Source organism: Oryctolagus cuniculus, chromosome 15, assembly GCF_964237555.1.
Source record: "Oryctolagus cuniculus chromosome 15, mOryCun1.1, whole genome shotgun sequence".
NCBI lineage: Eukaryota > Metazoa > Chordata > Mammalia > Lagomorpha > Leporidae > Oryctolagus > Oryctolagus cuniculus.
Genome location: NC_091446.1, coordinates 58,029,579 through 58,047,811, shown reverse-complemented (window position 1 = coordinate 58,047,811; position 18,233 = coordinate 58,029,579). Strand labels below are relative to the sequence as shown.

General features: G+C 37.3%; 1 protein-coding gene across 4 annotated transcripts in view; it reads left to right on the top strand.

Moving 5' to 3' along the window:
* CTNNA3 (catenin alpha 3) overlaps window positions 1–15,999 on the top strand; it is a 1,675,875-nt gene extending 1,659,876 nt beyond the window's left edge. For all 4 annotated transcript variants that reach the window (XM_070057731.1, XM_070057732.1, XM_017348752.3 and 1 more), the window contains one exon: window positions 7,319–15,999. In XM_070057731.1, coding sequence (XP_069913832.1) covers window positions 7,319–7,606 — 288 coding nt within the window. In that variant the 3' untranslated portion in view covers window positions 7,607–15,999. The remainder of the gene's footprint in view (window positions 1–7,318) is intronic.
* The last annotated feature ends 2,234 nt before the right edge of the window (window positions 16,000–18,233 follow it).

The window sequence follows — 18,233 nt, the reverse complement described above, 5'->3', positions numbered from 1 at the left end:
TTTCAGTTCCATCTATTTGGAGATAATTCATTTTAACAGAAATGAATTAGAAAAGACAGATGTTCAGACAGTTTCATGTTGACTGTTTTTATTTTTCCTTATATGTTGTTGTTATTTGTTAAATTGTTTATATTTGTTTATGTGAAGTAATTGCAAAACAATTGAGAATATGAGGGACCATAAGTTAGATGCCTGGAAGTTTGAAATGGTGTTTTGATAGATTGAGGGGTCATCATTGACTGAAGATACAAGGATGCCTTGTCTTCAGCTTCATTTGGTAAATATCATTTTATCTAGAAACCCATTCTCGCAATGTGGAAATTCTCTAAAACTAGCAGAGACTCAACTGTGGATCAATTCTAGGGATGTAAGTAATTCTTTTTGCAAAGTGTCTGCAGCAGATTTACAAGCAAGCTAAGAAATGTTGACTGCTGCTAATACATCCTACATATTGCAAACATGGATTGAATTATCACCCTTTATCCCATAAATATATGTAGTTAATAATAAAAGTAAAAGAAAATGGCAGAAGAATCACAATAGAAAGAGATAGAAAATGGTGGGGATGTGAAAAGATCTGAGAACTGAAAATCCTGCGTGAGTTATAAAACTAATGCCATGAGGCATTTTAGGTTGGCATATGCCAGTCTTTCCTTGCTTATGCTCTTTAAAGACAAGAGTGTAGGATCAAGAATGGAGACCAGTGCTTTCTTACTCCTATCCCACAGTTCTTGCAGCCTTATCAAGATGTCGTGTTGAATATCATCACATAGATGTGTATGGGAAAGGATATCTCAGTGTTTTGATTGCTGTTAGAGTAAAGTATAGGTATTGATATGGAGAAAACTACTTTAAACCCAACCCATTCCTTCTAGCTCTCCTTGAAAAAGAATATACTTTTTTAAAAATCTGTGTAACAAGGGCTATAATTATGATTGAAAATTAGTTCTGCTAAGCATTTGTCTTTATGTCAGCATGGTTGAAGGACAGCTAACCACCAATTTTATCAACCTGCATATTTTTATAACAAGCTGTTACAAATAAAATGAAAAGGCACTCTGAATAGCTTTCCTAATTGGCATTATATTTGTGATTATTTCCTTTAAAGGTGATGCAAATGTTTTGATATAGAATATTTGCTTTAGAAAAAAATTAGCTTTGGGAATGCTTTTTACAGGACAAGATTACAACTGAATAAATGTCATACTTCATTTCAGTCCAGCCCTCTCAATAGTGTTAAATTTCTTTAGTTATTCCATGCATTGACTTTTCCCCTTTCAACTGAGTGTCCTTTTTTATTGTCCTGTTCTGATGGAGAGTTGGCAAAGAACACATTTACTGTGTGGATTATACCAGTAGTCCATTGGAATAACTCTTCATATTCAGAGAATTTGCTACATTGTCAATTTAATTACAAGCTTGACAATTTCAATTTGGAGATGTAACTCCATTTTGACTAGCTTTAACGAAACCCCTGTTTGGTTAAGCCAGTATGCTGTTTAGAGTTTTGAATGTATCTTAATAGGAAAATGGTTTTAATACAGGCCATCCTTCTAAAAATTTGTTCAGAAACAAAATACTGCCTTAAACAACTCAGTATATAATTAGTTCCTCAAGAGAGGTTCCAGGTTAATCATAAAGACATATTGAATTAGAGTTTTTCTCAAAAATATATATTTAAGCATTTCTTCCTATATAACTATTACCATAGATCAATCTGGAGATACAAATGACACCTATTATGTTAGAAAGACCACAAATATTTTAATGTGCTTTTTAGAAATTGTTATCTTATGCTATTTCTTGCTATTCACCAACACATATACATATGCTCTTTTGACATTGTCTCTGACATTATCTCATTTCCAAGTGGTTAACTGTACACTTTACAACTAAGAAAGTGTTAAAAAGAAACTGCATGATCAGGGGACCAAATTCAGGTTTCTGTTGCAAAACAAAGGCAAACAAATGGATTTATTTTATTCTAGAATCAGTAAAATGTTTTATTAATCAGGATTGATTTATTCTATGATACATTATAAAGGTTAAATAAATGTTCATTTGCATATCCTAGATTTTTTCTTTGACTTGCTTATTTACAATCATTTTTAATGTTTTAAAATGTTTTGTTATGAAATAGTCTTCATCTGGAGGTCTTTAAATGGTTAGAGGCACCTAAGGATGACTGAGTATTTCTATTTATTGGTATTGCCGAAAAGTGCTACTTAGAAATTAATACATAAACATATCAAAACACTCTCCTAACAAAATGCTTTGGCAAGTAAGATATGTTCATTTTTCCTGATACCAATATCCATTATAAAAATAAGAGAAATCTACTTAAAAGGAGGGTTGTTGGACAGTCAACTTGGAAGGAAGGCAACTGTGATTATCTCTTAGAATTATATCTGTGAAATAAATGAAATCTTATTATATTAATAAAAAATTTTTAAAAAGAAAAACTTAAGTTTTTAAATATTATACTAATGTTAGTGCAATTTTCTGCCAATTCAATAACTGAAAACAGTCACATGTGGAAAGTAGCATTTTAGGGGAGTCAAGATTATGTAGTGAATAAGAACACTAGTTAGAATGTTTTGCTTCAAATTCCAGCTCTACCAATTAATAGCAGGTCACTGGACAAATCATCAAGTATTCTAGTTGTGTTGTTTTCTCATCTATAAAATGAAGATAACAACAGTATTTATCACATGGGGTTGCCGTTTGTTTCTTTATGTCATATATTTACAATAGGATACGATAGATACTCACAATTATTATAGCTTAAGTTTCTGACCTTGGAAGCAAAGTCCAAACATTTGCCTTTTAAGTATTGCTTTTGGGCAGGTGCACTATCCACCAGGGGCCTGAGTTTAGGTAAATATTGAAACTCCCACAAACATCATGAGCTACACTTGGTACTAGTTTACAAAGATGGCTATAGGACAGGAAACTTATCTTTCCAGGCAATGCTATCCCTTTCTCTCTGCAGGAGTCCCAGCAGAAACAGTTGGCATGGCAGTTTACACAAGCACTGGGAAACAGTGCTTTCTCAGGTGACAGACCAGGTGCAAGAATGTGAGATCTGTATCAATGGAAGCAAGGTTCACTGAGGCTTAGAACACTCATGGAAAGTATGTTTCTTATAAAGATTTTACATCTAAAATATGCAGAATTATAGTACAATAAAAAGCAGTCTAGTGTTTTGACATAATGTAGGTGAAAAATAGACAAAATCAAAAGAAGGAAAATCTAGCATGCCTTTTTTGAATGTCCCCCTTAACTATTAATAACTATAATAGAGTTGAGACAAGGGTATGCTAGCTGACATTGCAAATTGACCTAATTGTCAAGGACTTACATCACAGATTCTTCATATTGAATTTTGTAATGAGCTCCAGGTGTCTGTCTGTTTGTCTATCTATCTACCTAGAAAATACATATATACACATGCATAAGCAGTGTAATATAGTTATGTGGCCAAAAATTTGACATTTTCTGAAGAAAAGGAAAATATGTTTTGTTGTTTTTAAACCTCTTCTTTTCTGTAGCAGAATACTGTTGATATATTTCAGAGAAGAACAAGCACTTTATTTGAAAACATTTTAGAACTAATCAGATTTGTACTGTGGTTTCACCAAAACCATATATAATATAAAACAAACACAGAAGAGACACATAATAAAATCATAATTCATATATGATGATAGCATAGAATAAAACTCTAGATAGACATTATTTTGATTGGGAAATACATCACTCAGTTAGCAGAAGAATTAATTTATTGAACATAATCACTTATTCATCTGGTTGCTAAAGAAAAAAGAGGCATAGCTCACCAAATTTTACCTGGGTAAATATAAAACTGAGCAAGCATATTGTGACATTAATAGGCTCTCAGGCCCAGGTAGTTTGAAAACATGCTAGTGCTATGAGAATGTGCAGGAATCACCAACTTCAACAGGATGGCTATCTTCCTACTTATAATGTATATAAGTGCCTGGCATATTAATCTAGGAAAGCAGCTTTTAATTTCAGCCAGAATCCTCTTTGAAAAGGTTATTTAAAATCTTGTCTCTAATTCCAGAAGAATGGGAGAGAAGCTTCTTACATTATGTGCATGCAAAAATGTATTTATAACCATAGAAGATATGAGGGGCTTAAAAAACAGTGCTTCCAGTTGATACCTTGATCAAAAACACTTCATCCAGATTGGAGAGGAGTGTTACCAGATGTTAGCAAGAAGAGCTACTGTATGGTAAACATTTCACGTTACATTTGCCTGGAAGAGTTTTCAGTTAACTAAAGTGATTTGTAAGAGAGATTTTGTGATGCTGAGTAGTATAATCTGATAGCTGTGCTCTACAAGATCTTTAGAATGAATTAATAGTCTTGTCTTGCACAGGGACATTTGTAAAGTTCAGAAATTTTCATGTAATAAATTGCACACAGGCTCAAAAGTGGGACGCCACTCTGCTCAAATTTGTCCTTGCTTTCACACAGAGGAGTCTATGGAGTCCTTCCTTTGAATGATTTTTCTTTATTTTTAAAAGTTTTATTTATTTATTTCAAAGGCAGAATGACAGAGAGGCACAAAAATATCTTCTATCTGCTGATTCACTCCCCGAGTATTTGCCATGACTGTAGCTGGACCAGGCCAAAGTCAGGAGCCAGGAATTCTATTCTGATCTCCCACATGGGTAGCAGGGACCCAGATACCTGGAACATCTTTGGCTGCTTTCCCAGGTACACTAGCAGGGAGCTGGATTGGAAGCAGAGCTACTGGAATTCAAGCCAGCACCCAGCTTGGGATGCCGGCATCGCAAATGGCAAATCAACCCACTGTGCCACAACTCAGCCTCCCAAATGATTTTTCCATGGAAGTGGACCTGGATAAATGGATGTAGAATATTTTTACAGACATTAAATTGCATATAGTATCCTCTACAAGTAACCTAAGATACTACTTGAACTTGAAACACAATTTCCTACCATTAGGTGGGTTTTTGTTTTTTTGTCCATCGCTTCTGTGTGCTGCAGTTTCTAGAAAAGCTGAGTATACATCTTGGAGCACACAGTTTTTAGACCTCAGAAGACCTCATAATGTGCTCTCCAAGTTTCTTCATGACATATCACTGTTCTTTCAGCAATTGCCCTAATCTTACTGCAAATCAAGTCTTCACACTCTTCAAGAGGAATCATTTGTCCTGTGGTTTTTCTGAGTCACACAGAGAAAAAGATATGACTGTAGCCATTTAGGATTCTAAAGCCAAAGGATTTGTCAGCAGCAAGATCATAATAGCACAGGTAGGGGTTTACTGATTCAGTGAGGAAAGAAGACTATCCAGTTTCCACACCGTGAGGCAAGGATTAAGCCGAAGTATCTTACTGGGACTGCTGGCGTATTTGTAGCACATATGTGGAAAATTCAAAGGGACATGAGATAAACACAGTCTATGCATGACAAGATTACAGAGTTGAAAGAAGAAAAAAAGAATCTAAGAGTTCGTGTGGAAAGGCCAAAGTCACTGGTAAAATCCTGACTGACAGGAAGCCCCACGTCCTGCTTCCATGAAAGACTTTATGGTGCTGTGATCCCCTCAGGATAAACCAATATCTTCATGCTTGAGGGATGGCATTACCAAGGATTCCCAATTATTTCACCATTAAGAAAATCATGTTTCTTCCTTAATGTGGCATTGGAAAATGCCTCTGGAATCTAACAGCACTCCAGGAGGTTTTTAATGAAAACCTTTAAATTATTGATCAGTTGATTTTTTTAACTTGTGATTGATTTGTAGAATAATTTAGTAAGTAAAGTGTGTTATTCCTTTGAAAGACTAATGTTAAGTTGTGTATAGATTTAGAAGCTCTAAGTGTCCTCCTAAATGCATGCAGACCTACATCAAGTCATGTTTAATGTTTGTAAAACATTTGACATACCTCCACATGCACAGATTTTACATTTCTGGCTTCAGTAAGTAAAGAGACTTAAAGATGTGTAGTCGCCAGATATTATTGCTTTTCAAATTATGTGTCTTTTTTGGTGTTACCTTTTCAAGGCTTTCAGGCTTGGCATATAATAGAACTAATTAAATTTTCTTCCCAGGAATCAGGCAGCTAGACCGCTGCCCCAGGCACATAACCCCAGCTTACGACTTTGCTTTGCTCATTTATTCTGTAGGTGCGATGAGACTCCTTGAACAGCAAAGGTAGAATACTCAGGCCAGGCAGCTGCTGATGGATTTTACTTAGTACAGAGCCAGTGTGTGAGTCTCAGACCTGACAGCACACATCAGAGTGGAGTGACAGTGGAGGCACATATTCCTGTGTGAGTTGGCTGTGGATGACAATCTGCCAAACTAAAATAATGGAAGAGGTATTGGATGTATAAAAATGAATCAACTTGGCTTTGCTCTAAGCTGTCTGGCAAAATTGTAGGAATATCATTCTATTTTTCTCTGAGATTGCTTTTTGTGAACAATCCATAAAATAAAATAAAAACAGAATCATGGAGGTAATTCTTTTAGGGATTTCATTAGTCTATCTTTGTCATTAGGGACTTTTGCCACCCTCATGGGAAAAAAGGATTATTTTTAAGAACAATCAACTATTTGATAGTTAATCCACTGTTTTCTTTATGTTTATTATTTTCTTTTTAATAACTGAAGAAACAAGTCAAAATGGTTGAATGATATATCCAAGGTACCAAATGACAGATCTGGAAATTAAACTCAACTTTTACTGTAGAGCTTTGCATCTTTCTATATTAACATGCTGCAAAATACAATGAATTTCTGTTCTTATAGGAGACTATTTTAGATACAATTATTTAGGAACTATTCACAAAAGAGAATTGATACGGGTATGCACACCCACACATGCACACCCACACATGATACGACATTTACCTTAAACCACACATTCCCCCAGGGAAGCACTTTCTATTATTCTTGAAAATAGAGAGATCTTTACAAAGAATGCAGTGACCATCTGATTTCATAGTATTGTATGGATTATGGTACTGAGAAATTTGTATGATTTCATTGAAAACAAAGAGAAAGAAATGTGTCCTTCTAAGATACCATCTTGGAAGACAGACTGTGATACCTATGAATGCATGTGATAAACTGATAAATGTTCAAAAGTAGATGACAGATTGTTGTAGATAATTATATATATTTATGAGTATAAAATGAGGATTAATTTATTCTTTTCTGGGGTAAAACAAAGTAGCATTTTTCAGTTTTTATAACATTGGATCCTTTTGAACTTCTGATTGCATTCTTAAATAATAGCTCTTTTTCTTTTCCTGCAGTTGGACAGTGTAACCTCCCTGATCCAAGCAGCCAAAAATTTAATGAATGCTGTAGTGCAAACAGTGAAAATGTCTTACATTGCCTCAACGAAGATCATCCGAATTCAGAGTCCTGCGGGGCCTAGGCACCCAGTTGTGATGTGGAGAATGAAGACTCCAGCGAAGAAACCCTTGATTAAGAAAGAAAGGCCAGAGGAGACTTGTGCAGCTGTCAGACGAGGCTCGGCCAAGAAGAAAATCCATCCAGTGCAAGTCATGAGAGAATTTAGAGGAAGACAAACCTACTGAAATCACTATTCTCCAGTGCCTGTATTACAAAATCCTGGCTAACCACACTGTCTGTTTTACACTTGATTAACTGTAATTTCACTAAGGTTTGGAGTTTACTCACAAATAACGTAATATATTGGGGGCTGAACCAGTGTAAGCAACATGTTTGGGATTATGTCATTGTCATCTCTGTGTGCCCACACCTGATGGTTGATGTGTGCTTGGAATGATGCCTTCAAGTGTCATTCGGCCTTTCCCATCACAACTGCCTTATATTCTGTTCCACATGAACAGAGGAGACATAAGTGAGTCCAGCTTATCTTAGGTAGTTCGAGTCCACTCATCCTTTTCATTTGGTATTAAAGCACTGATTTGGTTTTCAATGGCAACAAAAGACAAAAAAATATTTTTCCATCTCATCTGCAAACATTATTTTCCTGACTTAAGCTGGCATCTAATATGGAAGAAATACATGGTTCCTGCCATAGAGAAAAACTTTCAATCTATAGATATCTGTATCCATTGCCAGCTGATTATGGTAACATCCATCATAAATGAACGAATTTTGAGCAGTCAAGCTACTTACCAGATTTTGAAATCAGTCTAGCTTATTTGTGAAATTCCTTGTGGACAGCATAAATGTTACAAGGAGTTTTAATATCACATATGTGCCTTTTAGTGTTTTACTGTGTTCACCAGTCATGTACTTTTGAGTTTTATGTCCTTCATAACACATGCATGGAAGAAAAGCATTGTCACTCACTGAGAAATGCAATGCTAAACTGTATCTCAGAATGACTTATGGAGGTGTCAGCAGTTCTGCATGACTTTAAAAACCCAGTTGTCGTGGTTTGCAAGTGTAATTAAAAGGGCAAGCAAGTTTGAAAAACCTTTTGGCACTGAGTAAAATATATCTCTGTGAATTGTAGCATTGAACGATAAAGCAGAGTCAATGGCAATGAAGCAGTAGATTTAAGTTACACTCTTTTAAATAAAAGACACTGGGGTCATTTTATAACTCTGGTCTCTGTGCTCATCCCTCGTTGAGTTTGTAATGAACTTAATAACAGTCTGAGTCTAGTGTACTGCTGTCTCCTTTTCCTTATCTCACAGTCTCTTCTTTGAGTTGGACCTTCATAAGCTCTTCAGAGGAGTTAAGTTGCGGTTTCACATTTTCCTCACTCATAGGATTCCCTTTCAAGGGAATTTTAAAATCCTTTCCCTTTTCTGTTTTATTGCAATAAAATAGCTGTAACTTATTGCTTGTACACCATTGATGTTGATGAGTTATTTCAAAAGCCATGTCACTTTTGGTGGACAACAAGAGTTCATGTTAGAAGGGCAAGTCTACATGAAATAATGCATAAAAATGAGCTTATGAACTTTGAGAACATGAGTAGGGCGTTTTGTAGAAAATGACATGAACAAAGATGGATCTAGTTGATAGATCATTATTAGCTGTGGGGGTAATGTTAACTTCATTTAATTATAATGAATTATTTCAATCCTTCAAAACACTAGATCACTTGGGTTCATTGTTATAAAACTCTCAGACATTGAAAACTGTAAACTCTGTCTCTTGCATTACTGACTAACCCACAGTAACTATCTAGACAGAGTCCACCCCCTGAAAGACAAGGCCAGGACAAACGAAATTAAGAAACACAGGTTACTGTGTTTTTCTTAGTTATCATTGCAGCTGAGACAAACAGGAGTTTCTTTTATTGAAATGCTACCACCCTTTCCTGCTCTAAATGTACAGTATCTATGGTACATCCTTCTGGCTGGAAGAAAAATGAATTTATAGTTAAGAAAAGCTGAATTTTATTTTTGGACCACAGACCACTATCTGTATGTTGTAGCTTCAAAGCCACATACACAAAAATCTGATTCTCATTTAGGAAACTCTAATGTCTGCTTAACCATACATCATCTTTTCATATTTGAATTTAGAATGTAGTATTGGATGCCAAAATAACAGAAATACATTGAAATCATACAGTTACCAAGTAACCTCCATCTCCTTCTAAAAAAATGAATTTACTCAAAATGAGATGTGAATGAGACCTCTTCTTTATAGGTAGACTTTCAGCCTAGCTCAAGGCAAGCAACTATAATTAAACAAAACAATAAAAACTTTAACTGGGTGAACGTCCCATGAGAAAATCTGCTGAGGTTATCAAAGGTACGATAAAAACAAGATGCCTAAAGCTGAGAAAGACATCTGTTCACCTGAGTGAATTCCTGCAGTAGGTAGCAATTTAAGAGTTAGTTCAAACCTGTTGATAATATAAATGCTTATAGATAAGAAAAACTAACAGCAAAGATATTAAGAAATTTTGTACCATAAAGCATGGTTAAATAAATCTTAGCAATAAACATAACCCTAATGGGTGTGTTTATATTTAGTTTTTCTATCTGCAGATGAATGCCAGACATTTCTTAATGGGATGATAATTGGTGGTACATTATACATCTTTGAAAGTCTCATCACAGAAACTGTTGCTTTTTCTACTGATACATTCGCTTGATCCTGCTAATCAGAATCCACCTTTCTCTTTTAGTGAAATCAGTGTATTTTAACTTAACAAAAAGGCAGTCCTTGAGAGAGAGAAGACACTACCAACCCTGGTTATCACCAGTGTCACTGCCAAACTTTTTACTGGAATCTGAAGGATAACCTGGAAAATATCTATGAAATTGTTATCTACTAAAGATTTTTCTTCCAATTAGAAAAAATAAACTAAAAGGCTGTCATCAAACATGAAAGGTGAGAAATATCAATCTCTCCTTTATTTATTGCAAATGGACATTATTTGATTAAAATGGTTCTAATGGAGTTTCTGAATAGTTATTGAATGAGTCAGAAAAAACACACCAAATTTCTAGTTTGCTAATTATTCCCATCTGTTTGTATTATGAGTGCAAACTATGACTATATCATGAAATAGAGTATTGTCTTTATTTTCAGAAATATGCCTTCTAGCCTTTGAAAATCTTGTTTGTGTTCCCCCTAAAATTCTTTTGGTACAGGGGACAAGGGCTCCAATAGCCACAGTAGGAGGTCTATTCTTGCAGTCTGGCATTCTTGACACACTTAGCTTCAGAGGAGATCTGATTCAAGTCATGCTGTAATAAGATAAAATTGTGAATACACAATTAAGTGTGCAGTTTGGACTGTCATATGCAGTAATTAATGTTCATCAGATTCGGTAATGAGTGGCTGGAAAGGCTAGTGTGTGACAATGGGGAATGTGTTTTCAATGGCTTTCTAAACAGTTTCAGAGTGGTCTTAACTCTCCTACCTCTTGGCTAGGCATCCTGTTAAGTATTCTAACAGTTTTCCACCAGAAAGGGCAATCAGGCCTGCTCTACCCAGGCAGTCACCCCAGTCAATGCCCTGTCCTCTTACTCCCTGCACCAATAATCTCCCGTCTTTTCTCTCCTTAAGCATATGATGTCTATACATTAATATATTCTATAAGATTTTAGTTAAATTTTGAATTTCAATTTGCAGAATTATTATTCTTTTTGCATTTCTACTCCCAAGAACATTCTTATTCTTTCTGGTGTCAAGTGTACATTTCCATCCCAGGAATTGTGGTTCCCATGGATACAGATTTTTATACAGTGACAGAGTGAGTAGAATGGAATCTGAGACTTTCATGGTGATATCGACCATTTTCTGGTGAACTCGTCGTGGAATACCCAGCCTGTTTCCATATTATTGCAGTAATTCTCTAGGTAGGCATAGCAGGCACCAGAATTTCAATGTGAATTAAATCTGCACTACATTTGTCAGCCTGTATTTTTGCCAGGACAGACTGTCTACTGTATATTTAGGAAGCAATTATATGTTTTCCTTTTTGTGAAATCAGAAATATTTGTTTCATTTATTGGATAGTTTAGGGGCATCCAGTTGAAAAGAAATAGCTCCCATATTTTAACAGTTGCTTTTGGGTAAACTGGAAAATTTATGTAACCTGAGAATTTATTGTTCACGGTTACATATCACACACAGGAACAATATTCATTCAGATGAAAACTCTTTCTTTTTTTATTGATTCTCTTTCCATAAAGTTATGATATGTTTAGTTCTAGTATTTTCAAGGCTACCACCAAATAAATAAGCCAAGACTAATGACAAAAGTGTCTACTTACATAATAATTTATGAGTTTCCATTTTGGCCTTTGAGCCTAATTAGGAAAAAAAAGGAGCATGGAAGCTATTAAAACTATGTATCTATAACTGAAGATAGCTTTCTCAAAATGATTAACACTATGCTGGCCAGATAGAGAGAATATTAAATTTTTAAATATCATTTTAAATTTTAAATAATTTACATAAACAAGAATATATTCTCCAGCAAACAAAACAAGCAGTAGTTTAAAACTTTACTGATTTTACACATGAATAGTTTCCTTTATGAACAGTTTGAGAGGGAGAATTCACAGTAAGTGAGAGATGTGTCTCCCAATGGAGCCCAAGCTGATCAGAATCCTGCCTGCAGGCACAGACCCTTGTGTGTATCCTGGAATGTGGTGCTTGAATCATGGCTTCAGGTTGCAGTAAGGCATCCAACTGTCCCCACTGATTGGTGGGAAACACAATAAGTGGATTGACTTTCTGCATGAGCTTGGCATGTTGGAGAAGAAAAGGAGTAAATGCTGAGCAGTTCTAAAGGGATCTGGATAAGGAAGTGCCAGAGGTGGCAGGGGTAGTATGAGGAGTGGCTGCAGAAGGTGACTTTCCCAGAAGGAGGCGGGGAGTGTGTGTGGTTCTATGAAGCCAGGCGTCCTCATCACCAGGAGGAGGGGACACTTGTCTCGGTGGCTTGATAAGTCGTGTTGGGTGAATGAATTACACAAATGTGGCGGAGTTAGTAATGTTGTTTGCAAGTTTGGGTGAAATTATTCTCAAAAAGCCTAGCCAATTGTTAAATACATGAACATGTAATTATTTGTATTAGCTCTGAGGTTGAACATAGGCATTGTTATGGGTAATTGTCATGAGTCGGCTCTGTGTTGAATGCTAGCTATTATTTAACCCTCTCAATAACCTACAGGATAGCTCCATTCCATAGTTAAAAGAAACGTAAGATTTAAAGAACTTAAGAATCTTGCTCAAAGTCTAACTGCTTTAAAAACAAATTTATTTCCACACTATACAATCTTCTTGGAAAATGGGATCAAATTTGTCAGTTGATAATGAAATAGATATTTCAAATGTTGGCTGCATTTCTTTGAGAGAATATAACTTAAGCAAAACATATATAATTTTGCCATATTCTCCGTAATTCAAAGAAGATAATAATAGGCAGATAATTAATTAGCTTAATATTCTCACTGTTATAGCAAGACCGTACCTGCTCCAGCCTTGAATGCCAATACTTTAGAGATGACAGTTGATGGAAGGAAATCAGGTTTATTCAAGAAGCAACCCGAGGAGATGGTACATCTTCCTGTCACAAACACCATCCTAAATTTTCAAGGTAGCAGGAAAGCTTTGGAAGGGAGCTGAAAAGGAGGTCAGGAGCAAGGGGGAAAAACAAAAGGACCAGATGCATGTTGGCCTCCACTCAGGTGATAACAGGCAGCTTGCAGCCATGAATCCAATTCTCTGATCACAATGACTAGAGCCAGATCATTGTGGAATTTTAATCTGGCTTTCTCAAGGCTAGTTTCTGGGATTCTCAACTAAACATTATTTACCAGTTAAGTTAAACATAAGTCTGATTAGTCGCAAAGTCAGCAACCAAAACAATTGTTTCTACAGTGGGGATGAAACAAAGGGCCCATTGTAATTACCATTACATTACCTTTGATAACTGAATATGAAGTATCGGGCATAAGGGGAGTAAATGTTTTATCCACATGATCTAAAATAAGGGGCAACTCAGCCAATTTCTTTTATTACATTGGGGTAGAAAGATTCCATACAAATGCCTGTTTCAGCCTGTCTTCAGCACTGGTTAGTAAAAACCATTCGTTGGCACTATATCCTTCCTCTTTAACTGTGAATGCTTGCCTTTGTATTTGAAGTCATGGATTCCAAAAGAGTATTGGCTAAGGGTTCTTAAAATCATTTAAAAGGGCCGGCGCCGCGGCTCACTAGGCTAATCCTCCGCCTTGCGGCGCCGGCACACTGGGTTCTAGTCCCGGTCGGGACGCTGGATTCTGTCCCGGTTGCCCCTCTTCCAGTCCAGCTCTCTGCTGTGGCCAGAGAGTGCAGTGGAGGATGGCCCAAGTGCTTCGGCCCTGCACCCCATGGGAGACCAGGATAAGTACCTGGCTCCTGCCATCGGATCAGCGCGGTATGCCGGTTGCAGTGTGCCGGCCGTGGTGGCCATTGGAGGGTGAACCAACGGCAAAGGAAGACCTTTCTCTCTGTCTCTCTCTCTCACTGTCCACTCTGCCTGTCAAAAAAAAAATCATTTAAAGTTTCCCTGTGTTAAAATTTTACCTGTATTATGGCAAAGGTATCTCCTTCTTTATGAAGGCCACGCATGTGCACAAATACGTGCCTCATTACAGGTAAACTCAGTCCTGTAACTTCACAGTGCCCTCCTCTCTAAAGTCAAATAACTCTGCTTCTTGCTCATGTTGCTGGATAGGCTTCCACATTCCAGATCTTGGGGAGTTGAATGACTCTCTGATAGTCCTTAAGGTAAAGCCATGGTGTTGCCTAAAACTAGGAATTATTGTTTGTACTCTTATGGATGTGGTAGTCATATGGTGTCCGTTCTCAACTGTAGGAAAATAAGGCCTTGGAAGGAAATTCTCTTTGGAAAAGGCTCAAATTTAAAACAATCATGCCTCCAAATATTTTCAATGTAGGACATATGCAAAAATCATTTAGTATTTGGCGGAGCAGACCCTCAAAGGAGATAGTTTCTAGTTCTGAAGACTTTTTTCCTTGGCATTTTCAAAAAGGTGCTTATTTTCAGTTCTGGCTATTTGGTCTTGAAGGTCTATAGCATCTTTTAATACATTTTAATGCCTCATTACAATAATTACATCAATAGTTCAAAAGCCTGCAGGTAACCTGTTTTTCTATTCAGACAGCGAGTAGCCAGCCCCAGACCAACCTTGGCATGTCGGGTCAATTTCCCGTCTTTGTAGATTATCTGCACCTCCCTATGGCAGTCTCTGAGAGTCTGGCATAGACCAATGTGTTTCCTTGACCAGGATTAAAATCAGACTTGAACTGGACTGTTTATTAAAGCAAAGGAGCCAAGTCTGAGATGTTAGCTCACACTTTAGCCAAACAGAATTTTGCTACTTCCTGGGATTTTAAAATGTAAAAGTAACTTTAAACATACTACAGAGGTGGTGGTCCACTGCTTACCAAATATTTGTGATTTTAACTCTGTATTCTTATGTGTTAGTATACGATGTGTCCATGGGAATATAGATATAATTTCAGCAACTATCTTGCAGGATTAAGTTGTGCCACCTGGTTTGAAAATATTTCTTCAGTGTTAAAGTCACTCCAAAGAAAATTTACTTAGGTTTAAAGGACAGCTTAATGGTTTTTCCTTCATATCCATGACTAACAAGTCTCTGAAAAAAGAAGTGGACCTATGTTATGCCCAATTTAGTACCTAATAGTTGAGACTTAAAATTTGGGGGGCAAGTTGGGTTATTAAATATGAATTAAAACTTTGTGAAAGAGTTCTAGATGCCCCTACTTTCCATTTTTATTGTGTTTAGTTTAATATTAACTTAGCAAAAGATGACTTTATGTGCTTTATAAGCATCAACTTCATCTTTGACAGCTTAAATTTTGTGGCATCCTTGAAAGTAATATGTACATTATAATTCAGGATGAAGGCAGGTTTAAACTAAAGCAGTCCAGGATGAAATAAAAGTAACTAATCGATAACAGTCATGTTTATTTCAGCAGTGTTTTGAGAGCTTAGCTGTAGCACCATTTGCGGTGTTTCAGCTACCCTTTCTTGTAAATCTCACCCTACTATGCAGAGACATGATGCGGCTGAGTGAACTCTCCATTGAAGTAATGGCCAATGTAAAGCTGTTTTGTGCTTTGACTGTAGACGAAATTTGGCTAAAAACACACTAGAACTTTCGGTTCCATGTTATCCTTAAACTTAATTTCACCAATCAAATGAAATGAATTATTTATCCAGGAGTATAAAGAGATCTTTAATACTCTATGACATTGACATACAAACCCAAATATTCTTTGTGTGATATTCTGCATGCTTTTTGTGTTCAATTCAGTCAATGGATTTTTTCATTATGCTTTCAGTTGCATTATTTGGCATATGTAACACTGGATTTGTTTTGAATTTACATAGGATTGTTTTCCTATTATTCTGTAGTTCATTAAAATTTTGCTCAGCTGATAATTGTGTATGTTAATGCAATAAAAATGAAAGTATTAGTTATGCATTTTGTGTTTCTATCTGATGTTATGCTGTCTTGGGTGGGACAAAAAAGAAGTTTTCTGAAGTGCTGACTAATTGAATCATGTATTTCTGTCACCTTCGTTCTACCTTTATACATGTTACAATACTACTACATTTACACAAGTAACCTGGAGTGTATCTGCTAAAATTAATTTCCTAATTTAAATGAACATTTTTTCCCTGATATAGACAATAGTTATTATCTATGTAGTTGAAAATTTGTTCTTCAGCTTAAGGATTTATGAAAATGATCAATAACTTTTCTGAGGAAGTCTGAACACATACTCATGTCACATAATGCCATTGACTCTTCCAGTGTTCCTGCATATATATTGATGAGTTCTTTTTAAAAATAGTTTATTCATTTATTTTGTTGAGAGGCAGAAAGACACATATAGACAGAAAGAGAAAGACAAGAAGGGAGACTCCCATCCAGTGGTTCACTCCCAAATGCCCACAATGGCCAGGGCTGGCCAGGCTGAATCAAGTAGCCAGGAATTCAGTACAGTTCTCCCACATGGGAGGCAAGGACCCAGGTACTTAAACATCACCACTGCCTCCCAGTGTGCACATTAGCAGGAAGCTGGAATCCAGAGTGGAGCTGGGACTCAACTCCAGGTGCTCTAAGATGCCAGCATCCCATCCAACGTCAGAAGTGGGAGGCCAAATGCCCCAAATGCCCACCCCACAGTGGTGGATTCCAAGCACCAGTCTTGGCTTCCTCATCCCTAGACCCTGAGTAATCTTTTCTCTCTATTAATTCCATAGGATCAGTGTCTGGATTCTCAAGGATCAAGGTTACTGTGGCTGTTCTGGGACACCACACCATTTTCTTCCTTTAGGGATCTCACTGCTTCAGAACGCTTATCGCTAAATCTCAGTCTGTCTCTGTCCCTTCTCAAAATGCAGTCTGTGAGTGGGTAGTGTGAATTGCTTAATTTCTGTGAAAGATCATGCTCCCCCTCATTCAGTTCTGCTCGACACCATTGGACCCTTTGTGGATAAAAACGCCAGTGTCGGTGGTGTTGCCTTTCTTTGTCAGTTTCTCCTAGATCCCAGGATTCCACGTCTGCTCTGGCAGCAGCATTGTCTCTGCCTTGATCAGTCTGTCGGGCTCGCTCTGGGGGTGCAAGCGGAACTAAAAGTACCCTTGCCAAGAAGAGTCTGTTCCTGCCTGGAGGCTGAGCCAATGTCCTGACGTTCCCTGGACAGCACCATTAAACATTCCATCCAGGAGCAGGAACTCTGAGATGTGACTTCCTGTCACTGCACGTACCCTGTCCCGTGGCTAGTCAGGTAACTGACTTATTCTGTCTGCATTCCTCAGTTTGGAAAGGAGAAGGAGTTCTTTGGAGATAGGAAACCACAGGAAGAAAGGAGTTCTCAGGACGACAATCAAAGTGTGAAACCTTCTTAGGGAGCTGGCAAGGGGTGGGGTTTGGGTGGAGCAGATCACTCCCAGGTTTCAGACAAATTGTCCTTTGTCCCTGAGGATCATGGAGAGGACCTGGAAGCAGGGATTTGCTGCTCTGAGTTTTACAGAGGCTGAATCAGCACCTTCTGCCACTTTCCTGCCTTCTCACTCCCTCTCCTAGTTGTTGGTAGTGATAGGATGTTATATACATGTTTCCTTTTCCAACATCAGAGAATTTCAATATCTTCCAGTGGATAGAGCACCACTCAAGCCAAACTCAGGTGGAAAAAGTGGGCTGTCCTCCTGAATACAGACCTAAACAGCATACTGAGTGGTGGTCCATCTGTAGGCTAACTGAATTTTTATTATTGCAGCTTCTTTTCGTGCTACTCCAAAGGAAGCCCCTGTGACAGTGCTGGGGATCCAGCGCTGGGTGCTGGAACATCTCCATCCTTCCAGTAAGGACACTTATGGAACCCTCCCACACTGGGTTAATCCATTACCTGACAGTCACTCTGAGGCATATGGCACTGAGAGCTGAGTTTGGAAGACCCTAATACTGCATCATGTCCCAAAGCCAGAACATGTGTGAGCTCTTTAGCCATACGCTGTTCTAGAATCCTTAGAGCAATTACCACATCATGCTCCCTTTTGTATCTCCAGTAAGTATCTCCACAGAGGAAGAGCTCAACTGATACTTTTGGTAACGATGAAAACTTTTGTGCATAAATTTATTTCAAATGAATGAATGCAGAACCCAGGTGTTCTGTGATCTCAGCCCTCTATGAATTCTCAGATC